This window comes from Megalops cyprinoides, chromosome 5 (genome assembly GCF_013368585.1).
Source record: "Megalops cyprinoides isolate fMegCyp1 chromosome 5, fMegCyp1.pri, whole genome shotgun sequence".
NCBI lineage: Eukaryota > Metazoa > Chordata > Actinopteri > Elopiformes > Megalopidae > Megalops > Megalops cyprinoides.
The window spans coordinates 2,383,898-2,406,942 of NC_050587.1; the positions used below are offsets into that span (position 1 = coordinate 2,383,898).

At 41.3% G+C, this 23,045-nt stretch overlaps 5 protein-coding genes and 5 non-coding genes across 12 annotated transcripts; 2 read left to right on the top strand and 8 right to left on the bottom strand.

Moving 5' to 3' along the window:
- Nucleotides 1–367: 367 nt before the first annotated feature.
- On the bottom strand, nt 368–3,429 carry surf6 (surfeit 6). Its single transcript, XM_036529731.1, has 5 exons — nt 3,361–3,429; nt 2,701–2,807; nt 2,257–2,472; nt 2,033–2,118; nt 368–1,759 (listed from the first exon to the last, which is right to left on the bottom strand). The coding sequence occupies exons 2-5, from the start codon at nt 2,792–2,794 to the stop codon at nt 1,067–1,069; spliced, it is 1,089 nt and encodes a 362-aa protein (XP_036385624.1). The 5' UTR covers nt 2,795–2,807; nt 3,361–3,429; the 3' UTR covers nt 368–1,066.
- A 270-nt stretch (nt 3,430–3,699) lies between these two features.
- LOC118778074 (surfeit locus protein 1) lies at nt 3,700–6,819 on the top strand. The gene is made up of 9 exons (XM_036529406.1): nt 3,700–3,906; nt 4,136–4,196; nt 4,385–4,518; nt 4,703–4,785; nt 5,078–5,269; nt 5,642–5,714; nt 5,783–5,945; nt 6,075–6,156; nt 6,352–6,819. The coding sequence occupies exons 1-9, from the start codon at nt 3,844–3,846 to the stop codon at nt 6,416–6,418; spliced, it is 918 nt and encodes a 305-aa protein (XP_036385299.1). The 5' UTR covers nt 3,700–3,843; the 3' UTR covers nt 6,419–6,819.
- A 139-nt stretch (nt 6,820–6,958) lies between these two features.
- Nucleotides 6,959–10,297, bottom strand: rpl7a (ribosomal protein L7a). Its single transcript, XM_036528692.1, has 8 exons — nt 10,232–10,297; nt 9,627–9,747; nt 9,180–9,329; nt 8,683–8,823; nt 8,323–8,402; nt 8,091–8,221; nt 7,661–7,730; nt 6,959–7,119 (listed from the first exon to the last, which is right to left on the bottom strand). The coding sequence occupies exons 1-8, from the start codon at nt 10,295–10,297 to the stop codon at nt 7,015–7,017; spliced, it is 864 nt and encodes a 287-aa protein (XP_036384585.1). The 3' UTR covers nt 6,959–7,014.
- Nucleotides 7,802–7,873, bottom strand: LOC118778582. The gene has a single exon (XR_005004989.1). It is a non-coding gene; the product is annotated as a small nucleolar RNA SNORD36 (small nucleolar RNA).
- On the bottom strand, nt 8,528–8,599 carry LOC118778583. The gene has a single exon (XR_005004990.1). It is a non-coding gene; the product is annotated as a small nucleolar RNA SNORD36 (small nucleolar RNA).
- LOC118778585 lies at nt 8,946–9,017 on the bottom strand. The gene has a single exon (XR_005004992.1). It is a non-coding gene; the product is annotated as a small nucleolar RNA SNORD24 (small nucleolar RNA).
- On the bottom strand, nt 9,412–9,483 carry LOC118778584. The gene has a single exon (XR_005004991.1). It is a non-coding gene; the product is annotated as a small nucleolar RNA SNORD24 (small nucleolar RNA).
- LOC118778602 lies at nt 9,825–9,902 on the bottom strand. Its single transcript, XR_005005007.1, has one exon. It is a non-coding gene; the product is annotated as a small nucleolar RNA SNORD36 (small nucleolar RNA).
- A 420-nt stretch (nt 10,298–10,717) lies between the features above and the next one.
- On the top strand, nt 10,718–16,905 carry med22 (mediator complex subunit 22). 3 transcript variants are annotated; one of them, XM_036528930.1, is made up of 5 exons: nt 10,718–10,788; nt 12,029–12,183; nt 12,276–12,356; nt 13,036–13,244; nt 15,934–16,905. In XM_036528930.1, exons 2-5 carry the CDS (start codon nt 12,061–12,063, stop codon nt 16,121–16,123), a joined length of 603 nt encoding a protein of 200 aa, XP_036384823.1. In that variant the 5' UTR covers nt 10,718–10,788; nt 12,029–12,060; the 3' UTR covers nt 16,124–16,905. The 3 variants fall into 3 exon arrangements, with proteins under 3 accessions (XP_036384823.1, XP_036384827.1, XP_036384824.1); XM_036528931.1 differs by lacking the exon at nt 10,718–10,788 and adding an exon at nt 11,289–11,324; XM_036528934.1 differs by lacking the exon at nt 15,934–16,905 and having other exon boundaries at nt 13,036–14,614.
- Nucleotides 16,906–17,125: 220 nt separating this feature from the next.
- Nucleotides 17,126–22,421, bottom strand: c5h9orf78 (chromosome 5 C9orf78 homolog). Its single transcript, XM_036529552.1, has 9 exons — nt 22,242–22,421; nt 22,025–22,084; nt 20,066–20,117; nt 19,844–19,914; nt 19,648–19,725; nt 19,043–19,240; nt 18,624–18,760; nt 17,513–17,611; nt 17,126–17,393 (listed from the first exon to the last, which is right to left on the bottom strand). Exons 1-9 carry the CDS (start codon nt 22,319–22,321, stop codon nt 17,302–17,304), a joined length of 867 nt encoding a protein of 288 aa, XP_036385445.1. The 5' UTR covers nt 22,322–22,421; the 3' UTR covers nt 17,126–17,301.
- Nucleotides 22,422–23,045: the final 624 nt, after the last annotated feature.

The following is a 23,045-nucleotide window of genomic DNA, read 5'->3' on the forward strand; positions in this document are numbered from 1 at the left end:
CAATGTATGTGTGGTGTACGTATTTTTTTCAAAACAACAGATATAAGATGGAGCCGATTCTTGGATGAGTTTATGCATTTTCTTTCTTATCTGTGCTACATCATAGAAATAAATAATTCACTGCACTTATCTGCAGCCTGTTACAGTTTTGCCTTGGGCAGCAGTGTAGCATAGTGGTTGAGGAGCAGGACTTGTAATTGAAAGGTTGCCAGTTTGATTCCCTACCGGGACACTGCTGCTGTACCCTTGGGCAAGGTACTTAACCCCAAATTAGCTTAGTAAAAATATCCAGCTGTATAAATGCTGGATACATTATTGTCATTTAGAATGCTGCTAAATGCCAATAATGTAATGCATTAGAACTAGAATGAGGCCTCACTTCACCCAGTGTAAAAAGACTATGCTCAGGGGGTTTAATGTTTAAGGTTAATACCAAGCCAGTTACAAACCGATAACAAAAATGGTAAGCCACAAAATCAATTCATGCATGTGGAACTGAAATTATTTTGTGAAGTTTGTTGCATAATTACTGTGCATAAACAATTCAAAACACAAATTTATGTGTTCTCATTCAGTTCTGCAGCATGACTGCCATTCTTCCTGCACAATAGCACCTTCAACTCAACATTTCGACCAAGAAACCAGGAATCTTGAGTAAATACTCACACATGTAAACAAGTTAGTACATATTTTATCAAATTCATGTCTCAGTTTTGACACCTACAAACTGTATTGGGTATAGTTTCCATTTTGCTTGCCAACGTGACCATTACATGACACTTGTAATAACTGAGGCTAGTCTTTGTACTAACAAGAGGACAAACATATCCAGTTTTTTATTACTGTCATTTTCATCATCATCATTAGACAGTCTATGCACACAAGACCAGGGCTAGAAGTGGACAACTCTGTCTCAAGACTGTCCCAAGAAGAGACGCCATCAGGTTTTGTATTTTTCACAGGTCCTCTGGAGTTAACTGGCAGCATATAAAAAGAGGAGCCAAACTCCTGTCGATTGATATGCAGCCATCGTTAGTGAGTCACTGTTTCCGAAGCTCTGGCACAGTTAGGCCTTCTTCAGATCCTCCGGCAGCACACGGCCCTTTTTCCTGGCCTTCTCCTTGCGCCTCTCCACTTTCCCGCGCTTCTGCTTCTGGATGTTTTTGCGACGCTTGTCTTGCCTGTGCTGCATCTTCTCCAGGATGTGTACACTGCGCTGTTCCCAGCGCTTCTTCCTCTGGGAGCGCATCTTCTCCTTCCTTTTCAGAGAGGTGCGCAGCAGGTCCTCATTGTCTTTAATCTTCAGGCCCTCTGCCTTGTACAACACGTTGGTCCACTTCATCTTGTTCTCTACCTCCTTGGCCTTGCCCTCGTCCTTGGCCCTCAGTTCCTCTAGCTTGGCTTTTCGTGCTTCCACGCGGGTGAGAAGCTGCTTGTAGTTCTTCCCAGTCAGTGGAGTCAGGTTTCCCTTTATCTTCTTTTTCTTCTCCTTCTTCAGCTGGACTTTGTCCACATACTCTTCTCCCACCTCCACCCTGTTGAAAACCAGAGTGGTCTTCTCTTTCTCTGCTGCCGCAGGTAATCCAGCAGTGGAACTAGAAGGGTCCACTCCGTCCTCCTTTTTTTTGGCCTCCTCTGCTTTCTCTGCAAGCTTCTTCATCCGGAACTCCTTCCTTTTCCTCTTCTTGCGCTCCCTTTCCTGCCTCCTGCGTTCCCGCTTCTTCGAAATCTCTTCTGATGAAACACCCTCGGAGTTCCCCTAAGAGAAACACAAGAATATGTAACAAGAGCAGTAAGATCTGACAACTCCATTTCCCTAGGTGGAAAATGGAAAAAATAAACATTGGTTGATAAACATGACTGGCAGATTTTAAACACTCAAAACAGGTAACATTTTCTGACATATTTCTGAGATTGGTGATGTGCAAAGATCACTAAGGACCTGACCGCTTTTAAAAACTGGGGTACTCTGTCTGATCAATTCACTCTGAGTAGCGTTTTCAACAACAACAGCATTTTCACAATTACATACATGGCCGTGAGATTCCTTTATCTTGTCATGTAATCTCTGACGGAGAAGATCTACTGCAAAAAAGGAACTGGCAACAGACTTTCCACCTGAAGGGGAAACAAAAGCAGTTAGCACTGTGCAGCAGAACAGACAACTGTGATGACTGGGTTCGATGGTTTTTGCCAATTACTAATATTCAAACACGACTTTGGAAATGCATGCTAGTGACACTGAAAGTCTGTTACCTTTAGGCCCCTCAGGCTTTTTGAGAGCGGTCCCATTCTGCGCATTAACCGGTAATGCACTCTGTTCTGCTGCCTGAGCTGGGTGAACGGCGGCCTTCGAATCAGTCTTTATGGGTGATTTCCTGTCTTTTCTATTAAAACTCTTCTCTCTGTCCAGCTTCTGTCTGTTCTTTTTCTTTTTAGGGGCACCAGCTTCGCCGGCACTCCAATACGGAGCTGAAGGTGTGTGGGTACAATACATAACATTTTGATAATGTTAATAGAAGCCTCAGAACCATATTGGAATTTGGTCATGGGGATGAAGATTGCCTATTGCTTGCAAACTTTCATCAGTGAAGAATTAATAGTGATGTTCACAGTCAAAACAGTTATCAGACTGCACTTTAAAACTGTAATGACTTTAATGGTACATGAAATGGAGAGGAAGGAAATGAAGAACGTTACCGAAAGGCCTTTTCCGTGCTTCTTGGTTCTGCGAGGCACATACTTTACTGCCTAATTTCTGAAGGTATGTGTCCTTGGATGCCAGGCTTGCCATTCTATTCAGGAAGCTAATAGCCAAAAAAAAAAAAAAAACAATTGAAGTAACTGGCAGATATTTACAACCACGCTGCAAGACTACATTTAATTAAAGTTAGTAACTAACTACTCAGCCATCCCTATTACACTAAACGACATTATCATTTAATAATTAATGTAATATCTTTAGGTTACGTTACGTAGCTACTTCTTCAAAGTAAATTAATTAACGTTAACTCAGACATATGGATCACTAACGTGCTGGTAACTGCTGGTTTGCGGATTGCAGAAGAAAAAAACGAATTAACGTTAGCTTGCCACGTTGCTAGTTTAGCTGCAATACCTGACAGTTTATAGCCATACCTACAAAAGTTCTGTAAAAATGTAAATATTATCAAATTAAATAAATTTAGTGGCTAGCTAAACTTTAGTGACACCAAACTAAAAAGCTAGCCATGCTGTTTATGTGTACCTTTACAACTAAGTACAGAATTATTCATTTTAGATCTCCTGTTACTACTCGAGCTTCATGGAAGCGTGCTTAACAAAACAAACAAATTTTTTGACAACAAATTTTACACTCACCAATACTACACAAATCTGCTATGATACCAGCTCGACAGCCATCATTTGCCGTATTTCCCAGACACGCACGTTCCCACATGGCAAGGCAAAAGCAATAGATACGCATCATTATGATGTCATTTTTCAACACTTTGTTAAAATAAGAAAATACTTCGTTACTTGTTTGTTCACAGAGTCTAATTTGTTTTGTATCAAAATAACTGTTCAGCTTAATGAATAACAATTTGTACATGCACGGGTACGACGACCATGTAGTGTGTGATTAATACGGCCTGAAGCTGTTGAGCAGGCAGCAAGTGGGTACGTCAATGCGCATGGTCAGTGACCTTTCCAGTGACATAGGATGTGGTAACTTCGATTTCACTCTTCCCTGCTTAGACTTTTATATTACATCATGTCACTATTCGAACGATTAGCTGCTGTTATTATATAGGCACAGCTACACTGCGTTTGCTTCTCAAGGGTATCTGGTGTTTAAATAAAATGAGCGGCATAAAATTTATTCTGACGTCTCCCATTAACTTTCTAAAGACAGTGCGGAGTAATGTAAGTGTCTTTCAGCAGACGTTTTGAAATTAGCCAGATAGCAAACTAAGTGGCTAGCAAAGTTGCATGAGCTGTATTTGAATGACAAGCAGTATAATTTCTCTTATAATGCTTTGTTTAGCTAACTTTGTTATGTGCAAGAAATACGATGAAAACCGATACTAGTCATAAAGTAATGTTATGTACGTATGTTTGGCTAATTCACATGTCCGGTTAACCCTTATCACAGGCTTGCATTGCTTTACCCAAGAGGACTCTATTTGCGCAGTTCCACCACAGACGTTTACAGGGTAAGCAATCTAGCTCTCTATCCAGTTACATGGGTTTTGAATTAATTTAATATTTAAATTAGGTCAGTGGCTACTGACATTTCATACAAAGGTTGAACTGTCTTGCTCCAGGGCCTGTTAGTTATGGCTTTAACTGAATGTGGTATTTTTCCAACCCTAATTGCAGCCGATGGTTCCATTGTCTCTAGGTAACGTAAGGTATGTCCTTCCTAGCCGCCAGTCCAGCACCGCAACGGCTGGAGCAGAGAAAGGAGAGGACTCCTTCCTGAAATGGTTGCTGTTGCTCATTCCTGTGACCACATTTGGCCTTGGAACATGGCAGGTGTGGCCATCTTTTATTACAAACCTTGCAAATCAAATAGCAAAAGCATTGTATGGTGACCTAGTCAGTATTCCATATTCCAAAAAGTAGTTTACCTATGAACTAATGGACTGTGCAGAGCAGCAGATTTTGTATTCATTGCATGATAAATGTAACCACAGTCCCCCCCTCTGTGTCAATCCAGGTGAAGCGTAGGCAGTGGAAACTGCAGTTGATCGAAGACCTCAAAAGTCTGACTACTGCTGAGCCCATTAACCTCCCTGTGGAGTAAGTGCTATAGATAAGAAATGTAAATAATAAATATAAATAAATAAAAATAATAAGTACTATAAGTCAATAATAAATAGGAGCCCTGACATTAAATGGCAAAGATTGAAAACATGGCAGGTTTCAGACCTAGGCTTGGGTTGATGAAAATTATTAATACTCTGTGTCATCAGGTATTTGTGATCTGATTACAATGATGGTATTCAACAGACTTCACAGCATGACTAGCACAGAACTGACTGTGAGATGTCTGAATGAATGAGTGACATTTGCTGCCCTGTGTCTGCCGCAGTCTCATGGAGTTGAACAGCCTGGAGTACAGGCGGGTGAAGGTGCGTGGGCGCTATGACCACTCTCAGGAGCTGTACATCCTGCCACGCTCCCCGGTGGACCCAGAGCGCGAGGCCAGGGAGGCAGGACGTTTGTCCTCCAGTGGTGAAACGGGGGCCAACGTCATCACTCCCTTCTACTGTATGGACCTGGGGTATGCCACAAACTCAAAACTCTCTCAAAATCTTATCTTGTAAAACCATGTAACAATGTAATGGGTCCTGGGTCACTGTTGGCTTATTATTTTGTTGTTTCACATGTTTGGTGTTTCTTTTTACATTTACATTTACATTTACATTTATTCATTTAGCAGACGCTTTTATCCAAAGCGACTTACATAGGTTACAGTTCTTTACAATGTTATCCATTTATACAGCTGGATATTTACTGAGGCAACTGTGGGTTAAGTACCTTGCCCAAGGGTACAGCAGCGGTGTCCTAGCGGGGATCGAACCGGCAACCTTTCGGTTACAAGTCCTGCTCCTTAACCACTATGCTACACTGCCGCCTACTTTTTACCTTTCAGGATTACAATCCTTGTGAACAGAGGTTATGTTCCCAAGAACAAGATACGGCCCGAGACGAGGATGAAAGGACAGGTAACAGTGTTTTTTTCTCCTGTTCTGCACTTGTACCTCAGCTGTGGTCTCATGGTGTCTTCCTGTAGGTGTCAGACGAGCTGGACGTGGTTGGGGTGGTGAGGTTAACGGAACAGCGTAAACCCTTTGTTCCACACAATGACATAGAGGGAAACCACTGGCACTATCGGGACCTGGAGACCATGGCCAGAGTCACCGGGGCAGAGCCAATATTCATCGATGCTGAACTTGGTATGACACATGACCTGTTCTCTCAGTATAGCGCTGCTGTATTGTGCAGAAATACTGTGGAAAAAACCCCATAAGGAAATGAGGACAGACAGCATTGCTGTGAATGTTCATCAGTGAAATTTCTTTCAGCCAGCACAATTCCAGGAGGACCCATTGGAGGACAGACTCGGGTCACCTTGAGGAATGAACACATGCAGTACATTGCAACATGGTACGTGGACAACATACTTTGATCACTCATATAGGATTCCCTATTCCAGCTTAAGGTTTTATAAATTGTGTCATTCTCAAATCTTTAAATGTTAAGGAATTTGAATACTAACATACTAATTGTTTATTACTTCAGTATTCATACATACTTGTTGAAGACTGAAAAACCCAACTGATTCTTTCAATCCCCCACCAGGTACGGCCTCTGTATGGCTACCTCCTACATGTGGTATGCCAAGTTCATCAAAAAAGTACGTTTTTAAGTCTGGCTTCAAGGGAAACAAAGGAATTCTACAACAGGAACCATGGCTGTGGTGATTAAATTGTGTGGTAAATAACCTTTGTATATATTGGAGGCATCATAAAATAAAGGCTTTTTCCATTTGGCTACAATTTTTCCAACACAAAACCAAATGCATATACACAAAATTAGAGACATTGCATCTACAAAATGGGTACCTATTTTACAAATACAATTTAAGATACTAGTACCTACCAATTCCCCTGTCCCACTGAATATTCAAGATTTTTTTAGTATGGGCAAAATTCAGTTATTGCCCCATGAAGTTGTCAAATTATCATTTAGGTAGCACAGCTCATGTGCAGTAGACCTCTGACCATCCAATAAAATCAGGGGGAAAATGGTAATAGTACCAATGCTGCTGACATCAATGATAACTAATAGCAGATAATATACACAACAGGAAGTTACCATGATCAAGTGCTGTCATTGGGTTACACTTGTATAATCCCTTTACATAATGTGGATGGTACAGCAAATTATAAATGAACACAACACCAAATACATTGTCTGGGGGAATTTTATTTTTATATAAACAAATGCACAGGCATTGCATTCTCAGCCGAGCTTCGTGGCCAGTTCCTTGGCCTTGGCCTTTTCCAGCTTGGCAATGCGGGCTGTTGACTTGGGGCCCATGATGCCACCTCCCCAGTGACGACGGATCTAATGGGGGGGGAACAGGTTACAATGAAATGCAAACCAGGATACTCCAAAACATACTGCACGTTCCTCTAAGTATAAACAAAATGGACACAGAAGTGTCCGACCAATTGAAATGCATGTAGAAATGCATAAGCGTCCCTAAAATGCAGGCCTCTACTGATTCGATGAGGGGCTGACACATCCTCAGTCCAATACTTCTCTGATCCTGGGGTTACACTGTATCCTAGATTTTGTTTCAGCTGAGCCTGCTTTAGCGGTTACCTGAACACTTATTCGGAGTAGACATTTTAGTATTGCCTGTTAGCCCAGTGGTAGAATATGGGTTTTTGGAAGCATTGTTAGATCATTTATATTCATCTAAGCCCCTAAACAAGTATTCAACTTCCAGTAATTAGTTCCCTGAACTTGTTCAAGGGGCAGATGTTAAAATCCTTACTTTCACAGTACACAATACCACTTGTCTGAACTGAAATAGAAGCCAGCATATACTGAACCCCCAAAATTAGACCTGGGGAAACACTGCTGCTGTTATGACACTTACCTCCTCATATCTGTCATTGTAGTTGGTCTTGATAGCTTCTACCAGCTTAGCAAGGGCACCTTTGTCCTCTCTGTAGAATGGGAAAACCACAATAAATGCCCAAAACAACTTATGAAGCTTGATTCCTCTCAACTTAACCTTCTTGCTCAGGGTTAAAAAGCTCATTTCAAACCACATGGTTGTTCAGGTGAAGAAATTCAGACATCACTGCTAGAAGGTTTGTCTCCGCATTTTACTTCATAGGCTTTGAATAGATCATTTCCATTTTCATTTGACATACTTCATTGTAAAGCATGGTTCAAAGGAAAACAAATTTACTACTCATTTGTAGTCCATTTACATACAGCTAAGCTTAAAGGCCTTCCATTAAAGTGCTTTACAAAAGATCCCAGTTAACCCTCTCCCGGGTCTTCCCTAGTCAGTGACTTACGGGTTTATCTGTGTGAAAGCCACAGAGGTGCAGGTCTTTCTGTGTACCAGGCGGCCGAGTCTAGCCTTCCCCTTGACGATGCAGTAGGGGACACCCATCTTGCGGCACAGAGCAGGCAGGAACACCACCAGCTACAGACAAGCAGTCAGTCAGTTAAAGTATATAATCAGTCTTTGATGCATTTCGTTTCATGCCTTTTTACTGGTGTCTTAGCCCAGCCAAAATGACCTACCTCAATAGGATCCACATCGTGGGCAATGACAACCAGCTGGGCCTTCTTACTCTCCACCAAAGTGGTAACTGTGTTCACACCTATGGTAAACAGGTTTAGTTGATATGAACGGGGCCAAATGAACATAGTTACCTAGTTTAATTCCATCAAAAACTACATTTAGGCAAGCAGACATAACTACATCAAACAAGCTTTGATGCTGGCCAGTGCTCAGGGTTAAAAAGCTCATTTAGTCTACACAACCATTTCAGGTGAAGAAATTCAGACATCATAGCAGTGGCCAGAAAGCACTTCAGCGAACTACAATGGCAATCCATGTCTCTGCAAAAGCAGTCCCTCCAGACTCCTAGCATATCTTACCTGCACGCAGGACAGGGGGCCTTTTGGTGGGGGCGTCTCCTTTCCCTGCAGCCTTCTGCTCAGCACGGGCAAGCTGCCTCTGCTTCTTCTCCTGCTTAGTCTCAGGCCTGTACTTGTGGGCCAGCTTAAAGAGCTGTGTTGCTGAAATGTTCAAAGACACATGAGGAACACATCAAAACCCAATTTCCCCAGATCACTCAATTTCTGACATGCACTGCAATCTGCTGCTTTTAGTTTCATGTGGACCAACTAAACCTACACTGTGCATCAGCGATCTTGGTGAGATGTGTCAACACCGGTGGTCAGATAGCAAATATTCTCTCACATCATTTGCACAGCCTATACGCCTATGCCGGAGTGCATCAAATCCTCACAGTACAGCATATACCTTTTGCTATCTAGCAGCTGAATGTATGCAAATAGAAGGTCAATAGCATCCACATTTACAACAAAGGTGCAGTTTTTGTTTATCGCACCTGTCCCTGCAGTATGCTTACCGGTCTGGCGGTCCAAGGCCTGGGTGAACTGGTTGATCGCAGGTGGGACCTTCAGGCGTTTGTAAAGGATGGCACGCTGACGTTGCAGCCTGATGTAACGGGGCCATTTCACAAAGCGTGTCAGGTCACGTTTGGGCTGGATGTCCTGACCTAAAAGCAGCGAGGCAATTAGATCTTCACATTGTAAACTGGGCAACCTGGGCACAGAGAATGTCTACACTGAAAAGAAATGTGCATCAGCGATCTTGGTGGTTGGTTGTCTGCATGATTGCTAAGATAGCAAATATTCTTTACATCATCTGCACACATTCTCCAAGGACAGAAAGCATTAACATTGTAACATCCAACAATGTGTGTAAAACACAGTACCATCATCCTTTTAGTGTCCAGGACCAGTTGGGAAAATTCCAGTTCACTCTATGGACAAAAACGTGTGACAAAACTCACCAATGCCAAAGTTCTTGGGCCTCTTCTCAAATAGGGGGTTGACCACTTTCTTGGCTTCGTGCTTCTTGGCCACAGAAGGGGCCGGTGCCACCTTCTTCCCCTTAGCCTTCTTTCCCTTAGGCTGTCAGGACAGAAAGCGTTGGTTAAAGGGGTGCTCGTCTCCAGAAAACGTAAACAGATACCCGTTCTACTGTGGCTGATGCTCAGGGTTAAAAAGCTCGTATTTTCGGCTCCACACAACAGATTCAGGTGAAGAAATTCAAGACATCATCGCATCAGCCAGAACATCCTTTGCTCCTCCATCTTGACTAGGGATGTTACGGTCTTGCCTAGGTAACGTTTAAGTTATACTGTAAAATCACGAGCATTTCCTTAACGTGTATTCACGTGGTTCCCTAGTTAGTTACCCACTTTGCTTTCACTGACAGATTGGTTAACTAGCCCACCATTTACAACCGGAGCCATCTGCCCAAGAAAACCTCTGGTGTGCACATTTGCTACCTAACCGCACTGACATATATAAAAATCGCTATGGGTCACTAACAAATTATACAACCATTTATGCGTTTTCCTGCAGTGCAGACAATGGCGGTCATCTTATGTACCAGCTCATAAACCAAACCAAGAGGAGTCTGGGCCTGTCGCAGGTTCCAAACAACAAACACTTTCATTAAATCCAAGACTAATGTATCCGTAAAAATCCTAACACCACACTAAACCTTTGCGTTTGCAACGCAACACCGATGTGTTTTAAAATGCGTATAATTTGTCGGTAAAATTTAGGCTCCATGTTTGTTAGCCACGGTAAAATGCGTGTTAATGTATATCTTTGTTAACGTTTTTTAACAAAGTTGCCCTTTGCTTTTCCATGCAATACTAACTTCAGTAAGAGGAACAGTTTGTGCTTAACACGTCAGGAATGTATTCCTTAACAAATAAGTCTCCATATAAGAGATGTTCGAAGATTAAAAATTCGGACTCCAACTCCCGGATTAAGGCGAACGCACACTCACCATGATGGTTCAGACAAAAAGGAAGAGGAAAGCATTGTGGGAAATATAAGTACCGCGACATCACCCGTAACGTCACTTTCAGGCGACAGCGTCGCGCTCTTCTCGCATTATTGAAATCTGTGGGCCGTGTTCGGGTAATGGACCAGAGGGTAAATAGTATTGTACGACGTTATATTAGACAATACCATTTTGTGGCAGTTAAAAACATAATAGATGTGACTATATGATTTGGTGGTTTCCATCAAAATATTGCTAGTTAGGTAGCATGCTGGCTAGCTCAGTGCCAGCGCCAATATCGCTAGGTAATGTTAACGAACAGATTGCTGTTAGTTTCATTAATATGCTCCAAACAGGTAGTCTAGGTTATATGCTGGTTAACGTTACATGTAAAATATGTTTCATCGCACTAATTTATGAATTAGTGTTGTTCATAAGTCAACTGTTCATAAGATATTAGTTCTTGCGCCTCCTATAACCATTTTAGTGTATTAATGCAAAGACACGCGGCTTCTTTTGTTCATTTGAAAACACTGCTGTCATACACAATAGACATTTACATCTATTCATACTGTTTTTATCCAAGCGACTTACAAGTGAGGTACAATACAACACAAGCGAGAAACCATACGGAGTCAACAGTATTAGAAGCACTGCATGACAAAGTTTCAAAGGTTGGCCAGGCAAGGTACATATTTTTTAGTTTTATTGACATCGTTTTAATCATGAGAAGTTCCTTTAGGGGGGAAGTGTTTGGGGTGCTCAGGTGAGAGTGTACGAGCTGTGTCTTCAGATGTTTCTGAAGACAGAGAGGGACTTAGCAGAAAGTATGAAGTGTGGAAGTTCATTCCACAACCGCAGGACAATGGTGGAGAAAGTCCTGGATAGTGATTTAACGATTAAACGATATTTGAAAGGCAGGCAGAGACATTGAGGTCATCAGGTTGGAACGAGAGGTAGAGCTGGATGTCATCGACATTGCAGTAGTAGGAGTAGCCATGCACCTGGATGTGCGGTTGTGTATAGAGAGAAGAGGAGGGGGCCAAGCACCGATCCCTGAGGTACCCCAGTGGTTAGCCAGTAGGACTTAGACTCCCCACCCCTCCAGGAGACCTTGAAGGATCTGTCTGTGAGGTAGGACTAGAACCAGCGAAATGCAGTGCCAGTGATGCCCAGTTCAGCGAGGGTGGACAGGAGCATCTGATGGTTCACTGTGTCAAATGCGGTGGACAGATCTAACAGGATGAGGGCCAATGATAGCAAGGACAAAACACAGTAACCAGATCTTACTTTCCCATTCTCATGTTGTAGAGTTAACATGAACAGGGATTTTGGGTGGGGTGTTGACTTTGTATGAATTTACTGTTCCGGATACCACATTCTACTTTTCAGTCTGAGGAGTCCTAACTACGTCATTAAACAAGATGGCTACACAGAGAGCACTCCCCCAAAGCAAGGAGACACTTCTTCAGTCCTACAACAAGAGACTGAAAGATGATATCAGGTCCATTCTGGATAATTTCACTGAGATCATAAAAACGGCAAAGGTAGGCGGGACCTGTAGCAACAGCACCATGTAACCTCTCACTGAGAGTAATTGTTCTCATTCTTATGAAGTTGTGTTTATCCAAATTTCCAGATTGAGGATGAGACACAGGTTTCACGAGCAACGCAAGCAGAACAGGACCATTATGAGATGCATGTACGAGCAGCCAACATTGTACGTGAGTCCTAAATAGTTTGAAGGGACTTGTCTTATACATTGTTACTCACTGCAACAGGAAGAGTCAGGGTTCCTACTACGCTTGAAAAATATTTTTCTATAAAGAAAAATACTTGGTTTATGCTTATGTTTTTTTCTTTTACAAAGAGTTAAACACAGTTTGCTTTCCTGCACACCATACAAATGTCATTGTGCTGTTATTTCTAATATTGGTTAGCTTGCATGTACATAAAGCTGACTACCTAAAGTCTGGTATTCACTTCTGTGAGCACCCAAAGTTTGTATATGTGCTGGTAAAAAATATTTTGAAAGTAATGTGTCTTGGTAAGGATTTCACTGTACAATTCTGTCATTACAGAAGCCCAGTTGCATCCCTATAAATCATTTGTATATCCTCAAAATATCACAGAAAATATCAATTATGTTTTAATGGGAACCCTGAACAGTGTCAGGTTGTAGAACAGTGTCAGTGTTGCTTAGATTTTTGAACACACATTTGACACTCTGTGTATGCAGCTGAGGCTGTAATGTTCAACCCCTGAGTGATTCTCTGTCTCAGGGACTTCTAAATGGAGCAGCCATGGTTTAGTGATGCTGAATAGCATATATGACTTACACTGCAGCTCGAGCCCTCGCCAATGCACTGCTCTTGGGTTGCTTGTTTGTGTGTTTGAAGGTGCGTGCAGGGGAGTCGCTGATGAAGCTGGTCTCTGACCTGAAGCAGTTCCTGATCCTGAATGACTTCCCCTCGGTGAACGAGGCCATCAGCCTGCGGAACCAGCAGCTGCGCAGCCTGCAGGAGGAGTGCGATAAGAAACTGACCTCCCTGCGTGATGAGATTGCTATTGACCTGTACGAGCTAGAGGAAGAATATTACTCCTCCAGGTACAAATAGGCTCTTAGGCACATCACATTCGTAGTTCCCTATAGCCCCGACCCCCCTGTGCCTTTTAAGGGTTTTTTTAACCCCTATTTTGACCCCAAGGCCATTGTAAATAATGAATAAAAGCAGACCTGCATTTCTGCCTTAGGCATTCAGTAGGATAAAAAAGGAGATTGGTTATGGTTTTTGGGCCGTAGTCAAAGTACCTTTCAGTTTTTTTGAGAATGTTACAAAATGGTGTCCATCAAAACAAGACAGGGGTATCTCTGCTGGTCCCTGTATGCTGCTACAGGAAGACATTTTCCACCTTTATCTGATAAGTCAAATTCCTTGCCTTACACAGTGTGTAATTCACAAAATATCAATGGTGTTTGTAAGTGTCTCAGGTTAGCAAGATGTTGTCTTGAGTGCAGGCTCAGTCCTGTAGCCCGCAATTGAAATTGTCCTTGTGATGTCGTGATGATGACCGAGAGCCCACAACAGTGAAACAAATTGGCTTTATTTTGCTAGGATAGCCTGCAAGTTCAGAGGTTGTCGTAGTGAGACAAGCCTAATGTAGCACAATTGGCAAGCAGTAAAAGCTGGATAAAAAAGGGGGAATGCAGAAAAAAGACTTGAACCATGAAATAACATTGGGTTAAGATTATGAAACTGGCATGAAAGCCTCCAGTGTTTGACATACAATGTGCCTTGTTCCCAGAACGATGTCATTTTAAATTCAATATATTCTTCATGTTTTGTCCTAATTATCTTAAAGTTGCAATGGTAGAAAGAAAGCATGGATGTAAGCCCTGAACAGTTGAAATCTTGCACATGGCTACTAATCAAAAAATCTAAACTTGTCATAATTGTTGGTTTCTTTTCTTTTTTTATTATGCAGTTTGGCACTTAGTTTTATCTGTTCTGAGCCAAAGCCAAAGGTATGGCTTAAGTTTCCACAGGTCAAGAGTATCTAATGGCGACCATAGCTTAAAAAATGTATTCAGCTGTACCACTCTGAATACACAGTTGCAGTTTTGACATGTGCTATCTTTCTGTTTACGTTGAATTCAGAATGCCCAGAATATAGTTTTAAATGTCTAAGTCAGTTGTCCTTGTGTGAATGATTATGTGTGTTTCATGATATCATGTCCCTCAGAAGCAACAGAAGAATGAAATGAACAAATTTCATAGCACTTTGATTGCACACTAGTGCCAGTGAAAAGGGAAAAGTGTTGAAATTGCTAGCATTGCCTTGAGAGTAAATGGTGAATCAATCTGATGTTGCCGTTTATGTCAAGGTCTTTGTGGCAACTGTAAGAATCATGACAATAGAAAACAAAATATACATTAATATATTTAACAAACTACACATCACTTCATAACTATTGAATTAGAGCATACATTTGTAAATGTTTTTGAGATAACTTATTTTAAATTAAAAAAGTATTGATCAAATGTTTCTTAAATTAAAATGATAATTTGTGTTCAGAAACTAAGGCTATACTAAACATTATATCGTAGTTCTGATTTATTCATTCTTATTAAACTGATTTTTCATTTATATATCCAAATCAGATGTGACAATGTGTTCTGATATTTTCTTTTATTATTTAGTAAGACCTGCGATCCCCTGATTGGGTAGCATTTTATTGTGGAATTTGCAGCAGAAGTACACAGCGTCTGTATGAAATGGGTCGCTGTTTTTATACACTGCTCCGTGCATACTTGGTATGTAAAGAGAATGCCAGACTGGAATCCTCTGTTATGTCTATAGATTCCTTCTTGTACCACAATTCATTCAAACAGTAAATGTCCTGGACTGTTTTGCTAAGAAGATAGTACATATGTACTATGGATAAATGTGAACTGTTTGTGTCAGTTTTATATAGACCCACTCACACTTTTTAAAGTTTAAAATAAAGTAGAAAAATGAGAAGTTCAGTTTTAGTGTCCATTTATTTTTCTTGGAAACCTTACTGCTTTTTCTCTAAGCATCTGAAATATGAGGCTGTTCTGCTCTGCCTGTGCATTTTCAGCAGCTAGCTCTGCTTCAAGTGCCGGACTCTAGCGTGAAACCAAGAACATTATAATGCCAGGAGGCACTAATCAAGCTTACCTTGTGTTAGGCATAAATTGGAGACAGTCATCCTAATTAGGTGATGCCTTTCTCCATACTAATACTCAGTACCTGCAATACATGAAAAAAAGCTACATAAGAAAACCACAGGAAGTAAATGTCCTTAACAGTACATGAATGGCATTGTGGGAGGTCGTTAACACAAGTTCTATGACACCAAAGCTTTTCCAGGAATTATATAACAATGTGCGGATAACAGGGCACTGTTAGATGTAGACACAACACACACTGTCCCCTCTGGCAGAATAGAATTTCCCATCTCTAGATCCCAACTAAATCAATCTAGATCAAAGTCCTTAAATGTGGGCAAATTTTCCCTCTTTCAAAGCTAGTGCTTGCTTTCCACACTTTTTCCCTGCTTTAAATGTGCTAGCCTGTTGGTGTATGTATGTGTGCGTACATATGGAGGATTGTCTATGCGTGTCTGCGTATGACGTGGGCATTGATGAGTTTCAGCTCATTAGTACAGATGAATGTGCATCTACATGTCTGCTTTGGCTTGCGTGTATGCTTTCTGTGTGTGCCTGGCCTCCTCTGTGCTGATTGTTTCCCTGGCTTTTTGTTCTGGAAAGCTACAGTCAGTGGGACGGTGCTGACCTGCCCTTGTGTGAGGCCTTCCGGCGTCGGGATAGCTGGTCCTCCCCTGGGACCGCTGTGGGTCCAGCCAGCAGGGGTGCGGAGGACACCAGCGGGCCCATGTCTCAGGAATCCACCCCAGGGCACCTCAACGGGCACAGCACCAACGCCACCGAGCACCCCTGATACATAGGAGTGGGTCCCTGTTGTTCCCCATACATCCTAAGCAGATGGGCTGTAGTACACCTTCAATGTGTGCAGGTTTCTCTTCCCTGTCAGTTATAACTCACAGGCTATCAAAATACTTGGTGGCAAGTCTTCCATTATGAATATGAAATTCAGATTTGTGTTTTATATATTTACAAAACTGGGGGCCAAGTTAAACTGAGCCAAAGCTGTGCTAATGACTGCTGTCCAACTTTTTATTCGGCATGAAAACCAGCAGGGGGAAGGGGTGTGGTTTACAGAACCACTATATCTTAATGATCAAGGACTGTCTTTAAATCTGATATTAAGGCACACTGTCCATATAATCTACTCTGCTGACACTTATGATCAGCAAAAATTGGATTTGCCATTTAAACACAAGAAACTTTGGTCCATTTAAAGGTCACCTCTTATGAAAACTTCTTCTGACATTGAAAAGATATGGCAATTCCAGGATGTCTGAACCCCAGTAAGCAGCAGTGCAGCTGACAAAATCATGTATCCTTTGGATTGAGTAATGGACATTTAGTGCACATGATATTTCTCTTTAGAGAGGTTTACACAGTTTCGCTGAATTTGTGAGTGGTTTATGTTTGGGCTTGTTCCATCGTTCACAGGTACTTGCTTCTACAACCCAGTCTCTGTGTAGATGCTTGTTACGGACAGATCTTTCTAAAGCACATCACTGAGGATTTGGTTGTAGTGATAACTGTTTGGAGTAGTGCTACTGTATTTGAACTTCTTTTGTAAAATTTTGTTTTTGAAAGTTCTGTTCATAAGCTCTGGTAGCTTCAGCAATGAAGCGAACTATTTCCTTAATAAAATATCATAAACTCCACTCTTGTCAGGTGTAAAGTGAAAAAAGCTTGATATTGAGGAGGTCGTTTTTCATATTCAGTTGTGTACTAATGATTAAACATTTTTGACAACATTTTCACAGCTTACAAATGCCAAAGAATTTCTAAAAAATACAGACATTTATTCAAAAGAAACAGATGGAATGCTGGTCTCATAGATAATTCAACTTTCTGCAGACATATCTATTGTCTAAATCTGTGGGCAAAAAAGTAAATAAATACAATACAATCATAACACAGAAAATGCTTAACACATTAGCTCCACATAAATTCAGAAAACAGGAAGATATGTGGGGGTCCTCAGTATCGTCGGTTCATCTTCTTAAACTTCTCGTAGTGGTAATCGTCAGTGGCCTTCTCATTGGCTGGCCTCTTGCGGTTTGGTGGAGTTCCTGTGGAAACAGGTTTTTAGTTACTTCCACATGGTGCCAATCAAAATCAACCCCAGCCTAAATGCATGGCTGCTATGCAGTGTGCCTTGTAGCATGTTAAAAGTTTGGTCAGCCCTTACGTTCAGGTTCTGGTTTTTCAGTGTCGCCCACGCGGAGTGGTCGGGCCTTGGGCTCCTCACGGTGTCGCCTGGCCGGAGCATTCACGTCTTCATGATAGACTGCAACCACAGAAGTTCAAACACTTAATGCTGATGCCAAGGTTCCTGGTGGCATGCAGGATGACTTGAATAATTGTGTGTATGTACACATAAAGACAGCCATATTGTGATTGCAGACAGAAAAGCTCTTCAACAGTTGCTCACAATGATCTAGTCTAATTGCTTACATTGGAAAAAAAATCAATCTTGCACCACTGGTGAGAAAGCTGCTTTTGAAAAACTAGAGGAGCTCCATAAAATTAAAATGCTTAACATGCAACACAACAAAAATGGCCATCTCATGGAAAGGTGCTTCTCAACATGAAGCATTTTTGACTGTCGATCTCCCCTACTTCAGTATCTCTCTATCATGAAGTACCATGCGAGGCTAACTGATTTAGCTGACATCTTTAGTCATCTGAAAAGGTTGAGCAAGAGTGGGCAAACAAGCACTGCTTCGATTTTGACCATGTGTCCTGTTGACAATCTGGGTGATGCTGCGGACATAACCGACACAATCTGCATTCATTTAGATTCATTTAGGTAGATTTAGATATTCAAGATATATTTCTATGACATCAAGGATTAGTGGGACTGGGTTCCCTATCCATTATTTTTTTTCAGACCTGTTAGTCTAAACTAGTATGGTACATAATTCATCCAAAACAATCATGTCCACAGACCTAACTTGCTAGCTGATGTGATAAAGTGAAAGGTGATTCCAAGTTCAAGAGGGTATATTACAGTTAAAGACTTTCAGGCTAAAGGACTTTAATGACGTTTTATTGCGTCATGGCAGAACGTGTTCCATATCTTAAGAAACAAAAAAAACTGTATATTGTGCACTGCCTGTGTATTGCCAAACAGCAGGCAGACAGAAAATACTTGTGAATACTTGTGTGGGGGAATACTTCCTTAATAAAGCCACTGTAAATGTAACTTTTCACTTGGTGGGCCATAGAAAAACAGCTGGGGAACCCTAACTCTAATGACCCTCACAGATGATCAGGTAATGTGCTGCATAGGTACTTACAGCGGTTGTGCTGCACATAATTGACTGCAATGTTCGTGGGCACAAATGAGGTGCCGCTGTCCTTCTTCTTATTCCTCTGTTCAGCCAAGAGCTTGGCTTTGGCCTCTTCTGTAGATATGATGTTCTTTATCTTGGCACTGAAGGAGAGTCACAAAACAAGCCAGGGCTCAATCAAAACCAGACTAGCCTGAATATTACTTAACGTGAGCAAGATAATTTTAGCAAATAAAGAATTTACAAGAAACTGAAAAACTGCTATTCAATCTGAAAGTTAAATCAAAGGACACTGCTGCCTGACTCTGACCAGTCAATTTCAATTACTGTTAAGTCACATGAGAAGTATAAAAAAATTAAATGTGATTAAACACTTTAAACAAGCTTTGATCAGATGGGTGCAGTGCTGGGCCCCGCCCACTCACTCAATGCCCAGGTCCACCTCTGGAATCCCGCTCAGCATCTGATTGGACAGCATTTCCTCAGTCTTCTTGGCAGAAGAGACGTTGATGTTTTCTGGCAACTCATAGAGCTGGTCTTCTGCATTCTTCACCTTCACTTTTTGTTCCTCTGTCTCCAGCAGCCCCTTCTTTTTCTTTAGCTCTGTCTCTATGTATTTCATCCTGGAAGAAGGGCAGAGAGAACGGAACAGTTCTAATAGCACAAGTTTTTCAATAGAAATACTGACTTGAGTATTGTGCATTTAACATAAAACATTATGCAACATTTTAATTCTGACTTAACGCTTGGTATTCTAAGAGTATTTGTATTGGTATTTGTGCATTCAGCAAAAAATCAGATGCAGCTTTCTGCAATATTTAAATCGTAGGGATGAATAAATGGAGAAAAAATCATTATGGGATATACAATTTACAATGAACATATTTTTTCAAAGGCTGTGTTTTAATCTGTGTTTTTCCTAATCCTAAAGTGTAAAGTACGAACCATGAGTTGCTTACAACAAAACTCACTTGAACGTAATCAGAGCTATAATTTAGGTATATGCACATAGCTAAAGCAGGTAACCTACATGTCTGCGTCTTCATCTCGCCGATTCGTCTCTGCTGAGAAAGACGTTCCCAGGTTGAGATCCGTTTCATCCTCCGTCCTACAGAATAAAGCCGATTTTGTTATCCCCATAACACACATCAAACTTTCAGCCATAAGACTGGAGCTGACAAGGAACAGATTGCTGAAAACATTTTCTGTGAATTTATTTTTCTTACATGTCTCTGTTTCTGTCTTTGACTTTTTTCATGTCCACAACCCCTCCTGTCTTCAGCTTGAAAGGGTCATCCTAGGGAAAAAGTTCAAAACAAAATGGATGCACCATCATCAGCTAACAGCACCAGACATATTAAAATGATGAAACACAAACATAAACGTACAATATGGTACTGCATAAAAGACTATTCCTGTATATCACATTGTAAAAATACAAATCTTACCTCTATCTCAGCTTCCAATGGCAGTTTCTCTCCGACTAATAGTGAAATGACACTGAAATGGTGATAATTACAGAAATGTCAACATTTCACCACAAAGAAGGAAAAAACAAGTCAGCTTTTAGGATTCAGTTTGGAAAACACCTCTACGCATTTTTACTATACACCCATTTAATGGCTGTTAACTGATTCTTGTCATTGTTCTCAGATGCCCCACCCCCCCGGACCTCCTCTTCGTCCACTGGACAGAATGCTTGCTCACACCTGGCATTAACATGCGTCTTGGGTTTTCCGATCACAAGTGGACAGCACTAAGTACAGGTGTGAACGCACCCAAGACGCATTGAGGACGCATTGAGATCCGATCGCTCAGACCACATTTGGAGGTGGTCTGGGCCGCATATGGCCACATTCTTTCAGCAGTGTGAACGCAAATGTGTCCTCGGCCACACTGAAGGACCGCATACTCAACTGACGTCCTCTGCATAAGCGAAAGTACATTCCAGCGCCAACAGCGCTCACTCCAGTGTGATTAGCTGTTTAGCACGTATGCTAAAAGAGGTGCGATTAGAACACGAGATTGGAAAAATTCTAGCTAATTTTAGCTTTGAGGAAACAGCGATTTAACGTTAAAAATATAGCAAAGGCTAACTGAAAACTATGAGAAACTTAATAACGCTAATGAAAACATAATGTATCATGTAACTCCATAGCATGAATAATAGGTTACGGGCGAAAAGGGTTTTAAAGTGCGACAACAGGCAACAACAACAACTAAAGTTCGCAAACTACCTCAAATGCTTCCAAGCCCCAAAGGTGTAATGCAATACATTACATGGAAAAATTGTATTATGAATAATACGTGAAGTGTTGTAGTTCTACAAATAAATGTTAGTGGGAGTCAAGATTTACGGTATCATGAATATCAAGGGCACGTTCTAAAACGCTTAACGTATCTTAATGTTCCAAAACTGCGATCAATCATCACCAAATTTCTCACACATCTCTTGTCATAAACACTTTCACATATCAACAAATCAAAACCAAAATCCAATGAATATGGTCGTTATCTTACGTAAAGCCTTTTCCTTATAATGGGCGTCAATGGAAAACGCTTAATGTAAGATAACGTTTATACTCATAGGATTTCTGTTTTGATTTTTTGACAGGTGGACGTGTTTATAACAAGACACGTTCAAGAGAAATTTGGTGATCATCGGACGCTATTTTGGAACATTATGCCACGTTAAGCGTTTTAGAATGTCCCTTCTCCCATATCAAGCGCGCTTCGGTTTTGGAATAGTAATTCATAAATGCATTCACAATAGGCTACTAGCAATCCAGCAAATACCCTTTGATATTAAACTACATCAACATTGCCAGTCAACAAAGTTTTCATTTACAGATACAACACGCATTATTTCATAGTGACAGTCATAAGATTCCTTCAAACAGACCTTTAAATGATGCGTAAACTCACAACGGAAATAATGTACGTGTTTATTTGCATATGGAGCGGGGAAGTGAGATCCGATCACAAGTGGTCACTCGAGACGCATTTTAATGCCAGGTGTGAACAGACGTGCTTAGAGCTGTCCACTTGTGATCTGATTACCCAAGACACATGTTAATGCCAGGTGTGAAGAGGGCCTACAACAAAGATGTCGCTTGTTCGCTCCTAGAAATACAGAGCGAAGCTGCCGTTTGCAATCCAAGGAAAACCTAAAGAATCAGCGTGACCATCTTCATAAACCGACCATCGGACGTACAGAATTGCCTACAGTACGTGTGTACACAACAACGTGATCAGCGATACAGGACAGCCACACACTCTACTACCTATCTTCAGCTATGTGCTATGTGTTTATGTGCAATGATCGCAAACCAAGAACAAGCTCAAGTTTTAACGTTAGATACTAGCCTACCTGATAAAAACAAAGCTAGAGTCTAACCATTACCTACCTCACGCCGTTTGGTCTTTTCCGTAGACTCTGAACTTCTTTTGCCTCATCCAGTTTAGATCTGTAACAGACACCGAATCGACAACGTCCGCATAGCAATGGCAAATTGGTGGAAACGCGATGTTACTATCATTGTGCAACATTTGGAAATGCAAACAGTTGCCGCTCCCTAGCCTTGGTTAGCTGCACAAAAAACATAGCTAGAGTAGCTAACTTGCCTGACTTCGGCGGCTGTCTCCTCGTCTTCTTCCTCGTCTGAATCAGCTCTTCTTCTCCTGAAATTCTTACCAGAAGGCATGGTGGCCTTGTAATATTTTTTTCAGACAATGTCTATCTCAGAATAACTGCCACGAAGTGTTCACCAATAACACCAATCTTATGATGCGCACGTTCAACAAACTTCCGGAACCAGGAAATGACGTTACATTTGGGTCAATACGTGACGCTCTGTTCCGCTCGCTGAACCACCGCTACAACTATGGAATTTAATACATAGTAGTTATGTGTTGTACCATAGAATTGTATCCACAGCAGAATATGCTGTGGAATGGGTCATCGTTACGGACATTTTGTTGAGCTGATTATAATCGTCACGTTCATATTATGAAAGCAAACGAGAAAAATACAAATGCTATAAACACGTCCCACTGTAAAAAGTGGTAGTGCATTGAGTGAATGTGACGCTGAAAACGTGACACGTGGTCCCTGAAGTTGACATGACACCCCGCAGGATATTAAAACGTGTAAAATAAGACCAGTTAAATAACTAACATCAAAATAGGTCTGCCACAAGATAATCTAACGTTGACAGTCTTCTGGATTGTAAATGCAATTAGTTTTGAGCTTTTGGATTGGCCATTTTTTCCAGCTTGGTTATCTAACAATTCATGTGAAAAGTCGATGCCAGGCCAGCTGCATGACCTTTCATTGGCATTACATTATATTGGAATACCCATTAAAATCGAACACAGAAAACAATCAACAAGTGAGTCAGGACATGCCTAGAGCCAAATTGTGTAAAA